Source organism: Neolamprologus brichardi, chromosome 3, assembly GCF_056152115.1.
Source record: "Neolamprologus brichardi isolate AB-2024 chromosome 3, ASM5615211v1, whole genome shotgun sequence".
Classification (NCBI taxonomy): domain Eukaryota; kingdom Metazoa; phylum Chordata; class Actinopteri; order Cichliformes; family Cichlidae; genus Neolamprologus; species Neolamprologus brichardi.
In genome coordinates this window covers 56655656-56668821 of record NC_142106.1, presented here as the reverse complement: position 1 = coordinate 56668821, position 13166 = coordinate 56655656, and the positions used below count along the sequence as shown (strand labels likewise).

At 47.5% G+C, this 13166-nt stretch overlaps 1 protein-coding gene across 1 annotated transcript; it reads left to right on the top strand.

Moving 5' to 3' along the window:
• Nucleotides 1–447: 447 nt before the first annotated feature.
• On the top strand, nucleotides 448–10509 carry aco1 (aconitase 1, soluble). The gene is made up of 21 exons (XM_087837884.1): nucleotides 448–547; nucleotides 1607–1721; nucleotides 1811–1979; nucleotides 2194–2331; nucleotides 2418–2487; nucleotides 2558–2741; nucleotides 4079–4218; nucleotides 4300–4471; nucleotides 4564–4664; nucleotides 4839–4955; nucleotides 5075–5234; nucleotides 5304–5439; nucleotides 5826–5910; nucleotides 6067–6223; nucleotides 6688–6812; nucleotides 6902–7006; nucleotides 7755–7897; nucleotides 8029–8176; nucleotides 9471–9593; nucleotides 9667–9852; nucleotides 9928–10509. Exons 2-21 carry the CDS (start codon nucleotides 1613–1615, stop codon nucleotides 10042–10044), a joined length of 2685 nt encoding a protein of 894 aa, XP_087694010.1. The 5' UTR covers nucleotides 448–547; nucleotides 1607–1612; the 3' UTR covers nucleotides 10045–10509.
• Nucleotides 10510–13166: the final 2657 nt, after the last annotated feature.

Below are 13166 nucleotides of genomic sequence, written 5' to 3'. Positions count from 1 at the left end.
CTTTAGTCTCGGCTTTGTTGCCTTGGCAGTGTGTTTTCACTCAGCGGTATGCTGGAAGCCCACGACCCATCTTTAGTGTTCTGGCTGAAGGAAGGTTCACATCCAAGATTTTATGGTGCAAGACCCGTCTGGCCCTCAATGTGGTGAAGTCATCCTGTACCCTCAGTAGCTCCAAAGCATAACAGTCCATGCTTGACTGTGGTTCTAGTGGTCTTTCTGTCATACTCAGCATTTCTCTCCCTCTTAAAATGTAAGATAAAATATATAAATGCCAAATAATTGTTTTGTATTATGCCACCGAAAATAAAGAAATTTATAAATAAATAATCCATTTCCCGTTCCAGCTCCTTTCCATAGTTGTCAGATATAGGTGGATATGAAGCTGCAAAGCCCGGCGTGGTTTCAGCTTTTATTCTGAAAAAACCTAACCGGAAGTGTCCCCAGTGGAGGCGGAGCCTGGGCGGAACAAGCAGCAGGTTTTGTGGCGACTAGCTGGTTGTGACCTAACTCTGCTGTGATCTGGTGATACTTCAACACTGCATCTAAAGTAAGCAATAACCATCCGACCACGTTCAGTTTCTTGGCTTATTAACGATTCTCCAGAAGAAAGTCTGAACTGAAATTCTCGTTATGTCGCTATGAAAGCTAATTTATCCAACTGTCACATTTATACCAACTCACGCTAATAAGATATCATGTCTGAATTATTAGCTAATAATAATAATGCTTCTTTCCTTCGTTTTAGTATTCATTTTTTTTTATCTTTGAATAAAAGTCTGATACCATCTTCATAAATGCTGAACTTTGACCCATGAGCTATGCTAACTGAACACGTAGCATCAACATTAGCAAGTTTTGGTCCTAAATGGGTGCAGTTAACCGTGATAGTTAGCAGGTCAGGTTTTCTTCACGCGTGTTTACTGATAATATATCAACGTGACTGATGTGGAGACAAAGCTGTACTTTAATCAGGCTTCAAGTGTAAAACTTTCTGATTGAAACTGGGACCTTTCTGGTAAAAACGGCATAAACCGAGGCTACAAATGTGACCTAAAAGTCAGCGTCGCGTTTTATATCGGCAGGAGTGACCGTAGTTGTTACACAGGCTGTTACACGAGACTAAACCATTAGAAGTAAAGCTGTCTTTGTCACTGTCGTGGCAGTTTGACTTTGCACTTGACAGCAGAGGTTTAGCCTGAACTTCAGCTAACCAGCCAAGTCTGTGGTGTAAGGTGTGCAGGCATTCACCTTTCACACAGATAACGCCTCTTTCTGAGAGGCCCCAGAACATGAATTTCACATAATGTGTGTTTGAGCTGCAAGTCACTGACACACAGTTAGTGTCACATTTTTGTTAAAGAAATTGAGTTATGCAATGTTCATAGAACGAGGTCAACGACCCTCCAACACTAACCCTGAAATCCAAGCAAATCCACCTCCCGTTAGGGAACGAGACTAGTAACAGGCCCGAGGCTCTGCCTTCCTGTCAGTCTGACATATTTGAAAGGTACTTGAAAAATAGATGGTAAAGGGACTCTTTGTTTTCCAAGTTATCCACGCTTCTTTATTCTGCATCATGTAAGTCAGGCTTTTGATCTTCTTTTAGGAAAAGATGTCGGCAGCTGTGAAAAATCCTTTTGAGCACATAGTTGAGCCTCTGGACCCCAAAGACCCAAAGCAGCAGTTTTTCAATCTATCCAAGCTTGGAGATCCCAGATATGGTAGGAGCACATCTACACTGAATGCTAACGTGAAGCATCTTGTTGGTGCACTCCACCGAGAAGTATTCACTTGCACATGCGCTCCTCAGACCGTCTGCCGTTCTCCATCCGGGTCCTCCTGGAATCTGCTGTCAGGAACTGTGATGAGTTTCTAGTGAAGCGCTCGGATGTGGAAAGCATCCTGAACTGGAAGCAGACGCAGTTCCAAACTGTGGAGGTGCCGTTCAGGCCGGCGCGGGTCATCCTCCAGGACTTCACGTATGTCTTTTCCTCTTTGAGTGTCAGTGTCTTGTAGCAGCATCTGCTAAAAGCAGTCTGTATTCTGTTATTCACTGTGTAAGCAACAGGTTTCTACTTTAACACAGACTCCAAACACATGCTTTTGGGGTCTTATGAGTGATGTTTAGTGCACATTTAAAAGGTGATATCACAGTCTGAGCGGTCCCTGATCAGCCTGTGCTGTGTCATGCAGCGGTGTTCCTGCCGTGGTCGACTTCGCTGCCATGCGTGATGCAGTGATGAAACTCGGTGGCGACCCAGAAAAGATTAATCCAGTTTGTCCCGCCGACCTCGTCATTGATCATTCCATCCAAGTGGACTTCAACAGGAAGTAAGATCTCTCGCCTTTCTCCCACCGTGTGTCAGTTCATAGATGTTTTATTCACGGCTTCATTTCACTTGTTGTTCTTCACGCAGGTCTGATAGCCTTCAGAAAAATCAGGATCTGGAGTTTGACCGCAACAAAGAAAGATTTCAGTTTCTAAAGGTATGAAACTGTCGCGTGTCCATCTAAGTCGGATGTTTCGGTCCATAAATATGATCTCTGGTCTTTGCAGTGGGGCTCCAAAGCCTTCAGAAACATGCGAATTATTCCTCCTGGTTCAGGAATCGTTCACCAGGTCAACCTGGAGTACTTGGCCCGCGTGGTGTTTAACCAGGATGGGCTCTTGTATCCCGACAGTCTGGTGGGCACCGACTCTCACACCACCATGATCGATGGTCTGGGTGTCCTCGGCTGGGGTAAGACGTTGAATATGTAGGAGCAGCTGTTTGTGATGAACGTTTGCTGCTGGGGGGCGTCCCAGTATGAAAGCTTCTCTGTTCCATATCATTAACTAGATTCTCTCAGTTTGTTTTTGCCATGTTTATTGTTTGTGATCTCTTTTGCTCTGTGCAGGATCCTCACCTCACAAATACACACTACTAGTCAGACGTTTTAGAATACACACATTTTTCCAGTTTTTCACTGAAAATGATGCCGTTTAATGTGTTGTTGCACACATCAAAGCATAGCACAAAGTAATTGGAGTTAGTCTTAGACCCAAACATATTCTAACCTTTGACTCATCAGAGTCGCCTCCTTTGGCAGATGTAGCAGCTGAACACAGTCGTGGCTTCTTTCTACGACAGAAATCAAATCTTCTCCCATATCTGGAGCAGAAGTTCCATAAACCTTTGTAGGCTGCTTTGCTTTCAGTTCAAACCAGCTCGATGGGGTTTCAGTCTGGAGGCTGTGCTGGACACTCGTTCTGGTGCAGCTTGGACTGATGTTTGGGTCGTTATCCTGCTGTAGGATGAAGTCCTGACGGAGCAGAGGCTGCTGCAGAACGCTGTGGTAGCTGTTTTGGTTCATTCACCGACCCTGGATCCAGCAAACAGCCCCAGACCATCACACTTCCTCCTGCATGTTGATGCCACACACTGTGGAACTTTGTCCTATTCTGACGTCTGGCTTTCTGTCTGCAGCTCGTCCTGTCAAACAGTAGAAACTGAGACTACGACTATGAAGCTGCTTGAAGCTGTTGTCCTGTGAGCCGCCGTCACACAGCTGTTAACTCTCAGAAACTTGGCTCAGTCGTGTCTTTGGCTCTGCAGACCTCTGCCTGTCACAGGTTGTTTCTCATTTGATGGTGAAGGAAACTGGACTCACTGACACCTCGACTCTGTCTGCATCTCTCTGCAGCACAGACCTGCATGTAGACGTGTTGTGATGGTCTGTGTCTCATCACTCTTTGTGCAGCACTGTTCAGCTGATGCTGACGAGGGTTTGTACCACAGTGTGTCCAGCACTGACAGAGGGGCTGAAGGTCACACCTGTAGGAGTAGCAGCAGCTTCTGCAGAGCAGCTTCTGCACTGTTAGCCGTGTTGTTCCTGAGAAAGGCCTTTTTGTATCATTGTGAATGTGCATTATGTTGTTTAACCTCAACACTTACTTTGTTAACTTATCATTAGTAGTAATAGTGTTGTTTTTAGTAAGATCACTCAAGAACATTTGCATTAATTGCTTGTAATGGTGTGAAAGTGAAAAACAGGTGTGAACTTTGTGTCAAAGTAAAAGTTCACCGTGCCCCTTCAGGTGTGGGTGGAATTGAAGCAGAAGCTGTTATGCTGGGTCAGCCAATCAGCATGGTGCTCCCCGAGGTGGTGGGCTACAAGGTGCACGGCGCTGCGGATAAGTTCATCACGTCCACCGACATCGTCCTGACTGTTACCAAGGTAGGAGGGCGTTCGATGCAGCTGTTCCAACAGCAGTCAGCGCTCTGACGTCACAGCTGTGCTTTCTGCACGTGCCCGCAGCACCTCCGTCAGGTGGGCGTGGTAGGAAAATTCGTGGAGTTCTTCGGCCCAGGCGTGGCTCAGCTGTCGATCGCTGACAGAGCCACCATCGCCAACATGTGTCCAGAGTATGGCGCCACGGCAGCCTTCTTCCCCGTGGACGACGTCAGCCTTCAGTATCTCGAACAAACCGGTGAGCTGGTTTGACCTCAGCACAAAGGTCTTCTTCACTTCTTCACTGCAGCCGATTCTTTTTGTTTATGCGACTCGTTTGTCTAACATCAGGACGGGAGCCAGAGAAGCTAGCATACATTACACAGTACCTGAAGGCGGTGGCCATCTTCAGAGACTACAACGATGTGTGTCAGGATCCAGAGTTCACTCAGGTCAGCCTCTGACTTCCTTTCTGTTTGCTGAACCCAGAAAACACTCGATGTGTTCATGAGAAACTCTGTTTTCACGTTTGGTTTTGTCTTTTAATGGCAACAGAAAATTGTGACATGATGCAAATGTAATAAGAATAAAGCTGGAGTATTATGGGATGTGTCTGTCCTCCTTAGGTGGTAGAACTGGATCTGAGCACGGTGGTTCCCTGCTGCAGCGGTCCCAAAAGACCTCAGGACAGAATTCCCGTGTCTGACATGAAAAAGGATTTTGAAGCTTGTCTGGAAGCAAAGGTGCGTTCCTGCACATTTACAGGTGGAGGCTGCTGACACTTAGCATTAGCTCAGCAGCATCACTGCTTGTAGCACATAAGAAGCTCTGAAAACGTTCGTTTCTCTGATTCTCGCCTCAGCAAGGCTTCAAGGGCTTCCAGGTGGCTCTGCAGCACCACAACGCTACAGCCCCCTTCCAGTTCAACGGGAAGGAGTACGCGCTGAGTCACGGCTCGGTGGTTATCGCTGCCATCACAAGCTGCACCAACACTAGCAACCCATCTGTCATGCTTGGAGCAGGTGGGTGTGCGAGCGTCACTGTCACACAGCTTTCTGACAGTGACTGAATGAGAGTCTGTCTTCTCTCAGGACTCCTGGCAAAAAAAGCGGTTGAGTGTGGTTTGAGTGTGAAGCCGTACATAAAGACCAGCCTGTCGCCCGGCAGTGGAGTGGTGACCTACTACCTGAGGGAGAGCGGCGTCATGGACTACCTGTCTCAGCTCGGGTAAGCTGCTTGTTGTTGAAACGATCCCACGTTCGTGTGCAGAAGGAAACGTGTTTGTGTTGATGACAGTTATTTCACTGGTAGGATCCAGTGTAACCAGCGTCCTTGTTTTAAAGCAGAATGGGGACATCAGCTGCTGTGTTGGCTCAGTGATCAGTGAACGTTTCAATAATTGTTTTTAATGTTGTTTACGTTCAAAAGACTTCAGCTGTTTTAACAACACAGAGTTTCGCCTCTTTTCTTTTTTGTTTTTCTTTGAGGGCACTGTTGTTTGATTCTGAAGCGCCCCCGTGTGGCGCCCCCGTGTGTTTACATCTGAGGAAGTGACAGAGTGACAGAGTGTGTGACGTGCAGCTGTCTAATAATCCGTTTGTGTCTTCTGGCAGCTTTGAGGTTGTTGGCTATGGTTGCATGACGTGTATAGGCAACAGTGGGCCGCTCCCAGAGCCCGTGGTGGAGGCCATAACCCAGGTACTAACGGCTTACATCGGAGGCTCCTCCTCCCTCCTCCCGTGACGTTTATTTGTTCCTAACACACGTTTTGATGACTTGAAGCAGCTCCGTGTTCAGTCACCATGAGCGAGCGCCTCCTGTGTGTCATGTGATTGAGGTGTTTCTGTGCCTCAGGGGGATCTGATCGCTGCAGGCGTCCTCTCAGGGAACAGAAACTTTGAAGGACGAGTGCATCCCAACACCAGAGCCAACTACCTGGCTTCCCCACCGCTCGTCATCGCCTATGCACTAGCTGGCACAGTGAGAATAGACTTTGAGAATGAGCCCATTGGTAAGTCACCGATTGAGTTTAAACACTTTTATTTTTATATTTTATTTAGACAAAACGTAAAATATCTAAAGAATATCTGAATCCCTCAACCTGAAATATTTGCTAAGAATTCAAATTTGTCTGGTTTTGATGCATCCAGTGGATTATGATTGGAAGGTTTGAGTAATCTTGACACTTCCAGTTGTTTCCTCCTTTTTCACCCACAGGTTTGAGTTGGATCTCCGAGCTTTCACTTACTAACCCGAAACATTTGAGATACTGAGCTGAAGCCTTTTAGTTATAGATGGCTGGTGGAAACAGGTCCAGGTCTAAATACATAGGAGTGATATTTGAAAGAAAGAGACGAGACAACCTGCAGGTCACTTCCAGCAGCTCTAAGTGTGTTGATGAGCTTTAAACTGAAGCGTCTGTATATAGTTTAGGTTATTATACTGCTGTCCTCTTTCTTTCTCTATTCCCTGTAGCGATGAGCTCTGAAGGCAAAGAGGTTTTCCTCAGGGACATCTGGCCCACTCGAGAGGAAATCCAGGCTGTGGAGAGAATGTTTGTCATTCCATCCATGTTCAAAGAGGTTTATGAGAAGATCGAGGTAGTGTGCGTTTGTTGGGGAGATCCTGCACTGCTGATATATGTCTCATTGACAGAAAGCCTCGTGCTGTGTTTGTGGTTTCGCTGCAGAACGTGAATGAACGCTGGAACTCGCTGGCTGCTCCCTCTGATAAACTCTACACCTGGGACCCCAGATCAACCTACATCAAGTCTCCGCCCTTCTTTGATGGTTTGGTAAGTACATGCCGTACACGAACATTCGTCTGCAGACTTATTCAAAGGTTATGTTTCGCCTTTGTTGAGTAGAAGAGTGGACTTAGTGTAGTGTAGTGTGTAGCTTACAGAGTGAAGTGCCTGGAGGTGACTGTGGTGGTGAACTGTGCTCCACCACAGCTCCACAGTCTGTCACGAGTCGTGTTATTGGTTGGGTCTGTCTGCCTAACAGTGTGACACCTCACGTCGTGCATCATAGTCATCATCATAGTCAGCGTTGGGTCGCGGGGGCAGCCACCCCCTCAGCTTATCAAGGGAAACGTTGGGCCTTTCCCAGCGTGTCCCGGGTCTACGCCGGGGCCTCCCTGCGGTAGGACACGCCCGGTTCTAACACCTTACCCAGGTGACCTTAGCCAGAGAGCTGGGCCTACTCTAAAGCCCTTCTGAATGACCTCCGCCCCCTGTCTGTAGCCCATCCACCTTTCAGAGGAAGCTCATTTCCACGTTAACAAAAAGATGGATTAGCGATTGATTTGTGCTGTTTCTCACTAACGGCGCCATCTGGTGGAAGACGGTTGCATAACATTTATGACGCAGTAATGTCCCGGCTTCAGTTAAAACAAAGTGACAGCAGTGACAGAGCTCGTTGGCTCGTTGCACATCGTTGGTTAAGTGAGACATTTTGAGCCGTGTGGTTTGGCGAGCGTGTCCTCGCTGCACACAGGAAACCCTGCTGTCTGACCTGTCTGACTGTGTTGTATTAACTCAGACCAGGAAGCTGCAGCCTCCTGCCTCCATCACAGATGCCTGTGTGCTTCTGAACTTGGGAGACTCGGTCACAACCGACCACATCTCACCTGCGGGGAACATTGCCAGGAACAGTCCCGCAGCACGCTACCTGACCAGCAGGGGGTGAGTCAGCGCACACGTGTTACTGAATAATAATGACGTCGCAGACAGTTTTCACATGGCTTCATCTCTTGATGAAAATGACACCTGATGATGTGAAACATCAACATTTTCTGCTGCTACTCTTTTGGCAGCTTGAACTCCCGAGACTACAACTCGTACGGCTCTCGGCGAGGTAACGACGCCGTTATGGCCAGAGGGACGTTCGCCAACATCCGTCTCTTCAATAAGTTTCTCAACAAGCAGGCGCCACAAACCGTCCACCTGCCGACAGGAGAAACGGTAGGACCTCTGAGCTGCAGGAAGCCTCACGCTGAATCGTTGTGCAACACTCATTTATCAGAAGACACAGCTGAAATATCAGAGCCAGCACAGTCAGGGCTGCATGCTGCCCTCTGATGGACAAACTGTGCAACTTCTCAACAGAAGTCAGACACAAGCTGTTTAAACTCTGATGTTAAATTGTATTTAATTTATGCCTCGATCACATTTTCTTTGTTTAAATTACAAACCAGCTAATATCATTATAGCTGTATACACATGACCTTCAGTGCATCTAAAGAAGTGTGAGAGCAGATCATGAAGTTTTCTGATGATCTTGAGTCAATGTTGTGATAATAATAAACTGAAGCCTGCGGACACGAGTTTACAAGTTCTGAGGTTGCATAGTTTGTCCACCAGAGGGCAGCAACCCTAACAGTAACCTGCAGCTGTTCCAGGACCAACAACACTCAGCTGGTGTGAGCATAAATAACTGCACATAGCAAATGTTAGACACATCTATATGTTTCCCGTATTTATATCAACGCCTGAAAGAGAAAATATATTTCAGAACATCAGAGCTCTCGATAATATGTGAGCTATGAAGAAGTGTGCATCAGGAACTACAAACTGCATGTAGATTCATTTACATGAAACACTATTACAGTAACTCTAACGGTGCTCTTAGGTTTGTTCTTGAAAATCAAGTTGTGAAGTAAAACGCAGCAGCAATAAAAAGTAACGGTCAAAGCTTCCTGACTCTGTGTCTGTAAGGATGCAGCCAGGAGGCCATTCTGCGTTTAACAGGGAGAAACCTCCATCAGAGCCGGGCTCAGGGAGGGGCGGGGCCATCTGCTGGTAGACGTGCTGTGGACGAGACGCCGATTAATGACAGTATTTGGCTGATAACACAGAGACAACAGTTCACATTTACAGCTGCAGGACTGTGGGAGGAAACACAGGGACAAGACGGTGGATTCAAACCCTCCTTTTGTTCAATTACTGCACTAAACTACAACAACAGTCACCTTTATATTGGACGGACCCTGAAACAACAGGCAGTGGTTATGAACGAGCACACACACTCTGCTTCATGCTGTAACCTCATCAGCGACGACGCCGAACCAAAGCCCAAAGGTTCAGACCTCACAGGGTTAATTATCACTGTTGTGTAGAAGCATCAGAGTGAACCATGTTAGATGCCTGAGCATTGAGACGGGGTCGGCATTGCTGACAGATAACAGATGTAGTGCTGTTGCCGGGCGTATCTTATGAGCAGATTGTTATGATTGGAGCATCTGTGTTCTTGTTTCAGCTGGACGTGTTCGACGCTGCAGACAGGTACCAGCAGTCCAGAATCCCTTTGCTCGTTCTCGCGGGGAAGGAGTACGGCTCTGGGAGCTCCAGGGACTGGGCCGCAAAGGGCCCCTTTCTGCTGGTAAACTCAGACTGTTTTGTTGGGGTTTGCTCACATAGTTGTTTGCAGGTCTCAGGTGTTTTTGTGTTTGCAGGGCATCAAGGCTGTCCTGGCAGAGAGCTATGAGCGGATCCACCGCAGTAACCTGGTTGGGATGGGAGTGATTCCTCTGGAGTATCTACCAGGAGACACGGCCGACAGCCTGGGTCTGACCGGCAGAGAGCGCTACAGCGTGGTCATCCCTGAGGCGCTCACACCCAGGATGGTCGTAGACATCAAGGTACAGACGGCGAGGGTAAACTGCTGCAGGCGTGTTGGGATGTGACGGCTCACCTGCTCTCTCCTGCTCCCACAGCTCGACTCGGGGAAAACGTTCCAAGTGCGCATGAGATTTGACACGGACGTGGAGCTGGCGTATTTCCGGCACGGAGGCATCCTCAACTACATGATCCGCAAGATGTCCGAGTCCTAACTGATGTGTCTGATCGTGGGCTGCACAGCATAGCTGTAGTGTGTGATTCTGGCTTTACAGCCACACTGTTCGACTGGTGATGATGATGATGAGTATTTATTAACCGTACTAAAGATAAGATGAAGCTTGATTCAAACACAGAAAACAGCATTCGCCTCAGTTCAGGGCCACAGCAGCTTTACTTTGGGCTTTTATTGTGCACATGAAGGTGACCCATCCAGTCAGGTTTGACTCGCCCACCGTCCTGTAACCGTCCTGCTTTATGGACCATCAGCTGTGTGCATGTCACAGCTGATGGTCCTTAAAGCAAAGACGTCCCCCTGTGCCATAAGACCAAGTGCTTCTTCATTTTTAGACTTCATTCTTGTTGTTGACCTCGTGGACCAAAGTTAGTATCACACGTGTCAGCAGCAGCCAGACGTGCACCGAGGGCTGCTCGATGTAACCATCTGATGACCATATAAAAACATCGTTTCATTTTACGCTATCGTTTGTTTCGTGGTGTCGCAAAATAAACTGTTTACAGCAATATTTTTTCATCGTTCAGATGTCACTGTAGTATTAATGTCTTAAAGTTCTCTCTTATATTTGTCCGCTTGTTTGTTTTCCACGTAAACTTTTCACAATAAAGCTCAAGATCCTGTTGAGACTTTTCAAAATAAACTGAATCATGTGAACGATGCAGAGAGTTTACGGATGAGAAGTAAAAAAGACGCCAGGTGCTAAAAATAACCCTTAGACTGAAACTTTGAGAGAAAACGGCGCCGTTACAACTTGTGTCTAAAAATGTATCATTTCATGCATCGTTAAAACACTCGAGTCCAGGTGAAGGATGTGATTTATATCGTTGCCGGGACGATAAATGTCTTATATCGGGATATGAGATTGTCACATCGCGCAGCCCTACGTGCAGCATGAAAACAACCTCGTTCAGCAGTTTGAAATGGACAAAGCTGCTCTCAGACTCACAGCCAGCGTCTTAACTGGAAACTGAACGTTTCTCCCAGTTATTCCTGCTGGGATTTAAACCTCCAGTCCATCCTCGCTGTCTGCATGAACACATTCCTTTATCCACACATGTCGCTGTTGTCCTGCTTCTCATGGTTCTCACAGAGCAGTTTTTGTAGCTCTTACATGTCAGATGAAGTCTCAGAAATAAAAGCTGATTCCTGGCTGCGCTGTCCTGTCATCTTTATACCTTCATCATGTTCTCTTGTGTAGCTTACGTTAGTGTGCGCTCTTTGTTGGTTCTTAGACGGAGCCTTAAAATAGTCACTGGACGGCCTTCAGCTGCATAAACAGGCTGCCAGCTGACTGAAGGTAAAAGTAGGTCTGAAACGGCTTCATCTACGATATCTTTCTGACAGGAAGTGACAGCTTTGTGGTTCTTTCTCTGACGTGCCTCACTATCTGAGAGGGTGAACAGAGAGCTGAACAGGAAGTTTACTGGCAGACGAAGCTTCCTGCTTCTCAGAAAGGCACAGGCGCAACATGAAAGCAGCTCTCCATTGTTTAGTTCTGCTCTCACACAGCACTGCTTTTACACCAACAAACGAGGCAAAGATGCACACGCTTCCTGTCTGCCAGCAGTTTTCTCCAGCACCTCCTCTGAAGCCATGATCCCTGAGGTCTACCTGATGCAAAAGCCAGGTGACCAGAGGGCCTGAAGCACCTCAACCAAAGCAGCTCGCTCCCCTCAGGGTGCAGCAGGTCTACTCCCAGTTATTCCCAGTGTGCAGAGAGAAGAAGCCCAGACACGTGGAAACAGATTTCAGCTTGTACTGGTTCATGACCACAGGTGAGGACGGCACAGCTCCCTCCTCTCCATGCTGTGCTTTGTGTTGCTTCCACAGCCACCAGCAGACAGCTGCTGTGGGTTATGAGCTTCCCCTCTGTGGAATACCACCTACTGGATCTAGAGATCCACCAGTAAGGGGACCAGACGCCTGGCAGACTGACTCCAGAGTCCAGTGCCTGCTTCAGGTCTCAGCAGTGAGCCAGGCGGACCCCGAGGCATCTGTGAGATTGTTTCGAGCACAGAAACATTCAGGGAGCTGCTGAGACTTGCATGCATGCATGAGACTGGGGCTGTGTGGGTGTGGACGAGCTGATCAGCCCCAGCCATGTGGGAGAAAAGAGAAGTGTGGAGAGTTTAGGGACATTTCTCAAATAAAAGCTGTGCTACATTCACACAGAGGCTGAGTCCTGCAGACAGCAGAGGAAGCCTTTCTGTCTCCCACACAAACAGTTCACAGACAACAGCTGCTGCCTTCTGGGCCCACTCAGCACCCTCCACTGGTCCCCACTCTCCTACATGTTTCAGCGTTCCTGCACAGCGGCCGGCTCCTCCCACCCACCTGTCATCATCCTGGGATACTCTCTCTCTTCTGCGTTTCCCTGCTGGGTGCTTCCCTCGCTGCACGATCGAGAACAAGAAGCTTACAAACGTTTGCATTTCATGTGACTGACAGTGGCGATGGATGAAGCTGCAGCTGTGTTCAGACTCGTGATTATCTTACCAGGCAAAATAAATCCAGCACAGTCTGATTATTTCACACTGTTTCACCGACCTGCAGCTTTTCAGGGATCACTGTGTCAGTTTCATGTGAAAATAACAGTGGGCGCATCATCCTGTATGACAGCTGATAGGGTCGTGTTTTCCCCTTCAGCCTATCAGCGGTGACTACCACACTGCCCCTCCCCAGTTCAGACCACCTCCACGAAGCTTATCTCAGCTCACAGCTGTCAGACCTGAATGAGTAGATGAAACAAACAAACCGTCTTCGTTGTGAACGTACGGACATTTGCAAACGATGTTCCACCTGATATTTGAATAGTCTGACTTCAGGTTAAAGTTCCTCACTTAAAACTGGACTTTGCACAGGTTTGAGGCCCACACACTGAGCCCATATTAAATGTTTTGCACACTTGTAGTAATTTGCATCATCAATTGAAGAAGCTCATCAATCTATATGTAAGATATCATTGTAGGGTCTACTGTACAATATAAAGCACCTTGAGGCGACTGTTGTTGTGATTTGGCGCTGTGTAAATAAAGCTGCATTGAATTCATTTACATTAGCCTTTGCCTCCATGACTCTCAGCTTTGCTTTCACCACCTT